This window comes from Cajanus cajan, chromosome 6 (assembly GCF_000230855.2).
Source record: "Cajanus cajan strain Asha chromosome 6, NIPB_CcT2T_4, whole genome shotgun sequence".
Lineage (NCBI taxonomy): Eukaryota > Viridiplantae > Streptophyta > Magnoliopsida > Fabales > Fabaceae > Cajanus > Cajanus cajan.
In genome coordinates this window covers 36,049,280-36,059,606 of record NC_138522.1, presented here as the reverse complement: position 1 = coordinate 36,059,606, position 10,327 = coordinate 36,049,280, and the positions used below count along the sequence as shown (strand labels likewise).

At 27.5% G+C, this 10,327-nt stretch overlaps 1 protein-coding gene across 2 annotated transcripts; it reads right to left on the bottom strand.

The window, feature by feature from the left end:
- Positions 1 to 2,864: 2,864 nt before the first annotated feature.
- Positions 2,865 to 6,804, bottom strand: LOC109814421 (phosphatidylinositol 4-kinase gamma-like protein). Of its 2 annotated transcripts, none has more exons than XM_020378837.3 (3): positions 6,646 to 6,804; positions 4,455 to 6,225; positions 2,865 to 3,617 (listed from the first exon to the last, which is right to left on the bottom strand). In XM_020378837.3, the coding sequence occupies exons 2-3, from the start codon at positions 5,826 to 5,828 to the stop codon at positions 3,240 to 3,242; spliced, it is 1,752 nt and encodes a 583-aa protein (XP_020234426.1). In that variant the 5' UTR covers positions 5,829 to 6,225; positions 6,646 to 6,804; the 3' UTR covers positions 2,865 to 3,239. The 2 variants fall into 2 exon arrangements, with proteins under 2 accessions (XP_020234426.1, XP_029130401.1); XM_029274568.2 differs by having other exon boundaries at positions 6,642 to 6,798.
- Positions 6,805 to 10,327: the final 3,523 nt, after the last annotated feature.

The window sequence follows — 10,327 nt, the reverse complement described above, 5'->3', positions numbered from 1 at the left end:
ATACTAATAATATATCTAAAAAAATAATAAATTGAGATAATTATATACTATTTGTTAAATTTAATATGATATTTTTATTAAAAAAATATATGTTTTATGCGACCATATTTCATAAACTCTTATAAAAGTTAGGTATAAGGATACAATCAATAATTTTTAAAATTATAAAAATTAATTTTAAATTTAAAAAATTAAAAATAAATTTATCTTAAATTTAAGAAATTAAAAACATATTTACCTGTTATAAATAAAATTATTACGATAAACGTTTGGTTATTATAAATTATGATATCATAATATCGGGAAAAGGATGAAAATTATGACATTGGTTGAAATAAAATGGGATTTCCAATTTAAGTTCGATAGTCTTAAGAAGGGAATAATTTTTCAAGCGAGTCTTTTCATAGTATATATAGTACATGAAATCAACCTGAGATACATCAAACTTAATCTTCTAATTAAATAGCCTATAAAAAAATAACATAAATAGCTATTATGAAAATAGAAGAAAAAGATTATCAGGAATTTTACTGTTATTATATGAGTTAATCATTCATATACCGTTAGTTAGTGTAAAGTTTTTTACATTGACAACTAATCATATCTTTTAAATTATTTTATTTTATTTTTATTTCATTAGATGAGTAACTAACATGGTACTATTAAAAGATATGATTAGTTATTAGTATAAAAAAAATTTTACACTAGTAATGTATAGGTGATTAACTCTTATTATATTCGGTCTATTATTTTTATTAATTATTTATCAAATAAATTACGTTATTTTCCTCTTAAAGATAAAAATATTACGCTCTTCTCCCCTCTTACATTAAAATATATAATTTAGATAATTTAATTAATCATTAATATAAATTACATTTATTTTTTCTAAAATATAAATATTATATTATTCACTCTATATATATTAAAATATAAAATAAATTAGACTTTTATCTCTTAAAATTTTAAATATTATATTATGAATTAATCATCTATACACGGCCAGTGTAAAGTTTTTTTAAACTGACAACCAAACATATCTTTTAATAGTGCAATGTCAGTTACTTATTTAATGAAATAAAAATAAAATAAAATAATTTAAAAAATATGATTGGGTTAGAGTTTAGGGTTTATACTAACAGTGTATAGATGATTAACTCTTATATTATTACTATCTTATTATATTAGCTTAATATTGTTAAAAAATTATCATTAAAAAATTAAAAAAAAATAATTTAATTTAATTATTCATAAAAAATATAATTTTAATTAAAATATATTTCAAAACAATTTTAATTTCATTGTCATTCATTCACTGAATTAAAAAACTGTAAAATATTTACTTAAATTTAAATTAGTTTATTAAAATAATAAATAAAATAAAAACTATAAATTAAATTATATATTATACTTTTATATAAATCAATATATAATATAAATTAACATATATATATATATATGTTAAATTTTATAATAATTATATTTTATTTAATAATAGATTTTTAATATAAATATATTGATTTAAAATTATATATTTCATATATATATATATATATATATATATATATATATTAGCATTACCTTAGAAAACACTAATTTATTTATATATTATTTAAATATTTTATTAGTAACACCAATTAAATAATATATTAATTAAACACACACATATATATAATTAATATTATATAATAAAAATATTATTTTATTTAAATTTTTATAAAAATATTACATTAATTATATTAATTAAACAATATCTTTATTATTCTCATGTATAATTATTTTTATTTTGATATGTAACTTTAAAAATATTTTGTAAAGATAATAATGAAAATATTTTTTTTATGATATATATAGTTAATTTAGTAAAATTTATAATTATTTTTAAAATAATAATTAAATATGTAAATTAAAAAGTATATTGTTAAAGCGTAACATATTTAATTTTTTAAAGAGAAAATAATGTTTATAAGAAGGAGACGGTGTAATATTTATATCTATGATGAGATATTTGTGTAAAGAGTGTTTTGATTATAAATTATTTTTTTTAACGGAACTTTAACAAAAATTTAAAAAATAAATAAAGTGATATACATTAGAATCTATTGAGAGAGCGGACTATAACATCTGTATCTCTTAAGGGAGAAAGTGTAATTTATTCTTATTTATTTTTTACATACATTTTGTTATTAGTTGTGTTATTACCATTATACAATTAGTTATAATTGCAAAAATGTTATAGAAAATATGAAGTTCTTAAACTATAATAACACTAATGCTCAAAATTAACAACCCCAGTGAAGCATAAGATGGTAAATATGTTACAATCCTAATTATTTGGGTATAACAATAAAAATTAAGAAAATAAAAATAAAAGTACAAGTTCCATTTTTCTTCTCTGCTACACGATATCTGGGACTTTCAATGAAACGATAGAACTTGATCACTTGATCATGGGATCAAGCTACAAGTCATTGAGGAAAGGAATGACTTTCAACTATATTTTTTTATTTATTTATACATATATAATAAATTTTGGCGGAAAGGAATTACACCTCATTCCAAAGCAAGAAAAGTCAACTTTGGATTATATACTAAAATAGATAATTAGTTTATTAATTAATCAATAATTGAAACTTACAAATTACAACTCTAGCTACAAAAATGTTCTGGCACATTCTTACCATTTATTGAGTTTTATTTTTATTCAGGTCTATCCCTCAGGTTTTGAAACAGAAAAATAAAAATTCTTTCATTTGCATCCCTCCCTACAAAGATATTTCACCTTGATTCATTCCTTCCAAGAGAGGTAGGTAGATGCAAAAATTCCCTGCTCTATAGAAAGAACCTGGCAGAAGTTCAACATATTTAAAAGATAAACAACATGAATAAAACATGGGAGAATATTTTCCCTTTTTTCTATCATAAGTACAACCTTATTTAAGCAGTTTTATATTCACTAAAGAACATCACAGATGGATAATATTGCACAGGACCTCCATAAACATTCCTGGTCAATATTCCAATATATTTCCAAGTTACCAGATATTATATATATATATAAGAGAAGTCGACAATGCAAAGCAAGCATCAAATGCTTGATTGGTGGTCAGCCAGAAGTTTAACCACGGTCTACTAAACGAGTCCGAGGGATCCTCTTCGAAGACAAAAGAAGCACGATCACTTTGTCACATATTAGCAAAATAGTAATAGTAAGTTGTGAACTATGTATATATATGCAGTCAGGGAAATAGCTCATCTAAATGAATATCCATGATCACTGAAACGAGATCAAGAAATGACGTTTCACTTGCTCCAGGAAGTGCAGCTTCCTCTGCTTCCAGAACAATCTGCTCAATGACAGATTTTTTCTTCAGCGTTTCTCTACACATGATGCTTCCAATGGCGAAAGGAGCGAGTCCTCTCTCTGCACCTTTTTGAAGAAGCATGGTTGATATACGAAGGATCTGGGCACATTTTGGAGGAAGGTCCCATCCATGAAACTTCAAAAGTTTTATATCTCGTTCAGCATCCAGAGATTTTATGTAATCAATGGTGTCTTGGGAGTAAGGCTCCTTAGCTTGTGGCCAGTATAACCATTCAAAAGTGCAGTCTTCAAACTGCGAAAGTTGAAAATAGAATAACTGAATAAGTAGAAGAAAAAACAAAAGGGAAATTGAACTCCTTTTGAGAATAGCAACAACAAATAAAAGTTAATAACTACAGTTCGCTGTTTAGTAAACCTCAGAAAACCATTCCTCCGAGTTCTTATTTTGTTGAATTTTTCTTTATGTAACTTCCTGAGAGTGCTTTGAAAAAAGTGATAATTTCCCCTAATAAATGATACCAAATGCACACCAAGTATGATAGGACAACATATTCAATAATAGATATACATATCATCAGGAAGGATAGCCAAAAAATCAACCGAGGGAATAGAGACAGTGCACAAATGACAAATTAATTTGAGAATTGAGATTATTGAAAAGGATTTGAAGTCTGAATAAGGATTGCAAAAAATGAATAATGTTTTTGCGATAAAAGGTATAGGAGAATTTCAACAGGGGTTAAGAGAGCAAAAGCAATGAGTGAAAATAGATGAAGTAGAAGTAACCAAAACCAAAATCAGAAGATATTCAGTAGTGAATTTAAAGAAGAGTCAACATTCAACTTTTCATGTAGTCTAATGCCTACGAAAATCAAGCAGAAATATTCAGTTCTAATTGTAAAGTAATCTGTTATGCAAATAACATTGAGAGCAGTGGCAAATATAAAGCAAGAGTTGACACAGAATTTTACAGCATTTCAGCAGTTATATAAGTTATTACGAAGTAGACATGCATGAGAAGTAGAATTAAGATTAAGAAAGACACAACATAGCTGCCCATAACACCACCAGCTTAAAATACTCTTACACTGGAAAACAAAACTAATGCATTTAGTGTTAGAAGACTTACGCTCTCAGGCAAGCAATAGCCATGATCAATTGGAATGAGGACAGTTGGACAATCTTCACCATCCTTGGCAATCAAAATGTTCCCTGCATGCCTATCTGCATTTGCCAACCTGATATCTAGCACAGAAATCTTGTGAACCTCTTCCACCGGAAAAGAACTAGGGCCCATCTCTTCACAACTTCCAATATTCCTCATAAACATCTGAAGCGAACCTATTTTAACATTACTTGAGATATTCTGATAACCTTCAATATTATGAAATCCTTTCTGCAGGCATTTGACCATGACTGTAGGAGGAACACCAGCAAATCCCTGTTCTTCATTGTCATGATACGAGCGTGGTCCTTTCCTAGGATGATCCAAAACGTATGCTGCAACTTCTCTGAATGCACCTTGTCCTACTCTTGTACCTTTCTTTAGCCCTTCACCATCCTCAGAAACAGGTAGGCCTCGAGGGTTATTAATTGCCATTGGCTCCTCATCAATGGGCTTGAAAACAGAAACATACTTTAAGCCAGATGAATCTTGCATGAGATAAGCTCCTCCTGATCCCTCTGAGGATTGAATTGGTTTACGGCCTTTTTCTAACCCATCTGAAGTGATCTTAATCAGCTCTTGGATCACTGGTGGAATTTTGATATTGGAATTCAATATAATTGGTTCCAAAAGAAAATCTCTTAATTGCTTCTTCTCCAGGACCTTATTTGGTACAGAGACTGACCCTAACTGCTCCGCACATGAATCTGGCACTGGATTGTGTGCATATGATGCCTCAATTGATAATTCAAAATCCTTCTTAACTGGTTTAGTCCTTACCTTGGCATCTGATATTCTGACCAAAAAATGAATTACAGCATCATTGTCCTTACAGATATCTTCAATAAGTCTCTGGTCTTCAAGTGCCTCACCCTCACATACCAGTTCTTGATCCTTGAGATCCAAGAACCCTTGCCCTTTTTTTTCAATCTGCTGCTTCACATAACCAACATTCCTACTCTTCTGTACATAAAGGCCAAACTCCTTTCCACACATAGTCCTAACTGTGATAGCTTTGACATCAGAAAGTCTCAGCACCAGGTGCAAAACATTCCCATCACCAACACCATAATCACGAACACAAGATCTGTTACGAGCCAATTCCTTCCCTTCAAAAACCAACTTCTGGTTTTTAACAAAAAATCCCTTGAAGGTTTGAATTCTCAGCTTCACTGAAGCAATTGAATCTGTCTCCATAATATGCATAGGAATCACAGATTCACCAACAGTTAGGTAAATCAAAATTGAGTCCTTCAAATGAGGACTGAAACAGCCCGTAAATTCACCGCGGGTGTTATAAGATTTTCCGCACACTGGACGAAGTGCCACACAAGCCATTATCAATTTACAGGTTCAAAACATTGCTGGCTCAAAAATAAACAAGTTATGAACCTCACAAACAAAAGAAAAATTCAACTATTTCCCATCAAAGAATTAATAGGAAATCGCAAAAAACGACAACCTCAACTACATTTTTTTTCCTTCCTGATCCCTCATGCCTGAACCTAATCATACAAGGACTATAATCCTAAAATATGTGTATTGCAAGTTTCTTTCCAGAAATCAGGTCTCAGAAAGACTTCCCGAAAACACAACTTTGGAGAAACGAAGATCAGCAGATCACATCTCCTTGAATTGATTACATGGCTTTTTTCTTAGCTGATATGTTTTACTCTATGCTATACGAATATTTGTTGATGCTGATAAAAGAAGGAGGAATTGGAGTCCAATCTCCCTACAAAAGGAAACAAAATCTTCAGTCAGAGAAAATGAAAAAAAAAAAAAAAAAACTTCAACCAATTAAACTCAACAATCAGAAAAATGTAATAAAATACTGTTTACTTTCCCAATTCCCCATCAAAGAAGAAATATTCAATCGGATTAAAACTAAGCAATAAACTGTGCCTCAAATGAGGAATTTTCTTCGTTTCCAATTACCTCAGCAACAGGAAGAAAATGCAGACAAAAATGAAACAATTTCCAAACAATAATTCCAATTAAGGCGTAATGGAGAGGAGATATTTTTCCACAAATCAGATTCCTATCCAAACAAGCTACCATGCAAACAGTGAAACGAATCTTAGAAGAAAAGAAAAGAGAAAAAAATATCTGAAACGAAACCAAAGGAATTAAAGTGAAGGAAACGCTTACTTACAGAAAGTGAAGCGAAATCGACGAAGAGAGTCATGTGCGATGACGGTGATAGGAGAAATTAAGCGTCATTGTGCTACAAGAGAGTCGACTCAGTGAGTCAGTGACGCGGAATGCGGAATATTGAGACAAGACAGTGTCAACTCAGAATTATGGTTTGGAAATGAGAAGTGCTATTTATAGGCGTAGACTACATGACTTGTCACCGAAGTTAAAAATAAAAAACATGTTAATTTTTAATTTTCATTTTTTACTTTTACTTTTTTAGACAAAGGACATGTCTGTCCCCACCTAAGGTATTAATGCAGGATTTTGAATTTGAAAACTTTGCTAACCTTTTGTTTCAATTAATAATTATGCAAACGAAATTTCTAGAACTGCATTAGTAAGGCAAAATTAATATTTCCCCTTCTAAAAGAATTTTGTGAGATACAAATCAAAACTGTTATTTAGAAACTTTTTTTAATGAGAATCAAACTAAAAACACTTTTTTTTAATTATTTTTATAAAATATATTGTTTATCAAAAAATATTTTTAATTTAATAAGTAGTTGGTTGAATAAGTTATGAGTAGTTTTAAAAAAAATAAATTAGAATTAATTATTTTTCTTGATTTTAATAATAAGTTAGACAAGAGAATGAATTTTAGTTTAACTTATAAGGACTTATTAATATTAAAATAATAATATAATATTTAAATATATTTTTAATCCTTATAAAATGAAAAACCATTAAGATTAGCCTAGTGGTTGGGTGGGGAGGGATTGAGGAAGTTAGAAGCATGAGGACCTAAGTTCAATCCTCATTGTAACCATATCTTTGTAATCTTTCCTATTTTTACAAAAAAAAAAAAAAATCCTTATAAAATGAATATATTTTAATTTTGATTCCTATAAAAAAATTGTTTATTTTTCATTTCTTTTAAATTCAAAATCATAATTTTAGTCATTATTATTACATGATCATTTTAACTATTTATTTAATTATTAGAAGGTTATGTGATTAACTCAAGTGATATTTATAGATGTCTGTGATATTTTATTTGTATATGACACTTCAAAAAAAATTATAAATCCTTAAAATAAGTATTATATATGTGTATGTGTGTTAAAATGGTCATTAGATACAAAAAAATAGTGATTTTAAATTTTAGAGACATAATAAATAAATAATTTTTTTATAGGGATCAAAATAAAAAAAAATATTTTACAATAACTAAAAATAATATTTATAACTTTTAAAAAAAATATAAAAAAGTTATATAACTCGAAATTAAAATTCACTAATTTTACATGTGCTAAAAATATATATAAGTCATGATATTGTACAATATTTATCTTTATATAACTAAATTATGGCAAATTAAGGTTTTGAAATGTAAATCATATTTTGAATTTATAATTCATCATTTAAATTTTAATAAAATATTATGTGCAATTATTGATATTTAATAAAAACATATTTAACTTTATTTTAGAATTATGAATTAAAAAATTAATTGGAAATAATAAATAAATTTAGTATATGAATAAAAATAAAAAGAATGTAATTTAATGTGATTGATAAATAAATATTTAATTAATAATATAAATAATGTTTAGAATGAAAATTTAAAAAAAAAATATAAGAATATTAAGCATGTTTAGTTAAGAAAATAAAAAATAAGAATATTACTCTCTAAATTAAATATTTTATTTATAATTTAGGAATTAATATTTTAACCTTTAATAATATTGATATATAAGAATATGAATTATAATTTTATAGAGTATTTGATGTTATACTTTTTTCTGAGTTTCTATTTATTTATTAAAGAGTATTGTCAAATAAGTAAAAAAAATTCTTAAGAGTTTGACAAGTAAACATTCTTTTCCAATATGAATTCTTTGGATTTACAAAAGGCAGAATTTGAAGTTTGAATACTTAATTAAGCGATTTAGATTATTTCACTCATGCCAACCCAAGTTAGTAGGTCAACCTATTTTAAAGTTATATTGATACCCTATGTTACATTTTCATGTTTGTAATAATTAGATATGGGAATACATGTTGAACCTGTTCTATAAAATTAAAGTTTAAGTTTGACCAATTATTTATCATATGCTTTTTTCTTTGCCAAGCTTGATTTTTTTGAAAAGTTTGATTTGATCTATTGTTCTATTTAAAAGTTTGTTCTACATTAACAATGTTATAACTTAATTTTAAATAAGTCAACAAAATTATTTTTAAACACGAGTACAAGTCATTTTTTAAATTTGTATGATAAAAAATACTTTATTATTATTAATATTAAGAGCGTAAAAGAAACTAATGAGGGACAAGTCATACATATCTATATACACTAATGTACATTTGTGCACAAGTATGGTGAAATAAGATAATCTTATCCTAAAAATACTTTATAAATATTCATTATATCTCATTCGAAATATTCTAAATAACCAATCATGAAAATGAAGGAAAAGAGTAGATGAAAATACGGTTGCTAGATTTTCTATTTTCTATATTTCGTATAAACATAAAATGTAAAATATAACAACTACTATGATCCCTATATTTAACGTGACAATTACTAGCAATGAAAACTAGATGCAACTAACTAAGATTAACATGTAACAGTTCTTGAAAAATATGATAATAATATAAATATGTTCATACAGATAAGAGCCAACATGAAATAAAGGTTTCTCTATGAAAAATTGTTGTCCATAATGTTGAGAGCATGTTAAGCTAAAAGACGATTTTAGATCCCTCATGTTTTATAAGTTTTAATGATAACAAATACTAATTTTTTTTAGTAAGAAACGTGTTGTAAAAGTTACTATTTTAGACAAATGCTAATCAAATGAGACATACAAACTGTTCCTAACGATCATTAATTATTATGAATGACAAGTTTAAATGTTCAAATGAATGTTTTATACCTTAATAGATCGAAAGTGTAACGACCCGCCTGGCCGTCACACAGCAAACAACACCAGCACCACACAGAATAAAACATACATATATCCAAATAAAGTATATACAATATGTCTAGCCTGGGGCTTAAAAAGTCCAAGTACAAAATACAGCCAGAATAGCCAAACTAGTGGCCAAAAACAACAAAAGTAACTCTATCTGCCAACTGCAGACATGCCTCACGCACACCAACCTATCCCTGTTCTGCTCCCATACACAGTATGATCATTGTAGTCCAAACCACATGGAAACAACAAAGGGTAAGCTAATGAAAAGAATAAGCATATATAGATATATTAGTACAATAATTATAAACAACTATAGCTTATCAACACATCATCTAGTTCAGCAATCATCAGCATACAACTCCTCACATATACAGCTCACATCATTCAGCAAAAACAGCAGTAAACAAAAAATGCGTCGTCACGCATATCAGCTCAGAGATCTCCTACAACAGCTCAACCTTATGGTCTACAATAGCTCAGCCTTACGGCCTACAATAGCTCAGCCTTACGGCCTACAACAGTTTATATCAGCATGCAGCATAGCACAACATAACAGCAATAACAGCATACAACACAACTCATTTTTATACTTCATCATAAACATCTCACCACACAGCAATATCATCAATCAGCATTAACAGCCTAAATCAGCATACAATTCAGCTCGGCTCAACAACATTAATCAACATATAACAGCATATATCAACATACAACAACATA

Bases quoted from the DNA above. Each gene is read 5' to 3' on its own strand.
- LOC109814421 (XM_020378837.3), bottom strand. From the start codon at position 5,828: ATGGCTTGTGTGGCACTTCGTCCAGTGTGCGGAAAATCTTATAACACC. The intron at 3,618-4,454 runs GTAAGTCTTCTA...CAACTTTCGCAG, and splicing joins GCTATTGCTTGCCTGAGAGC to TTTGAAGACTGCACTTTTGA.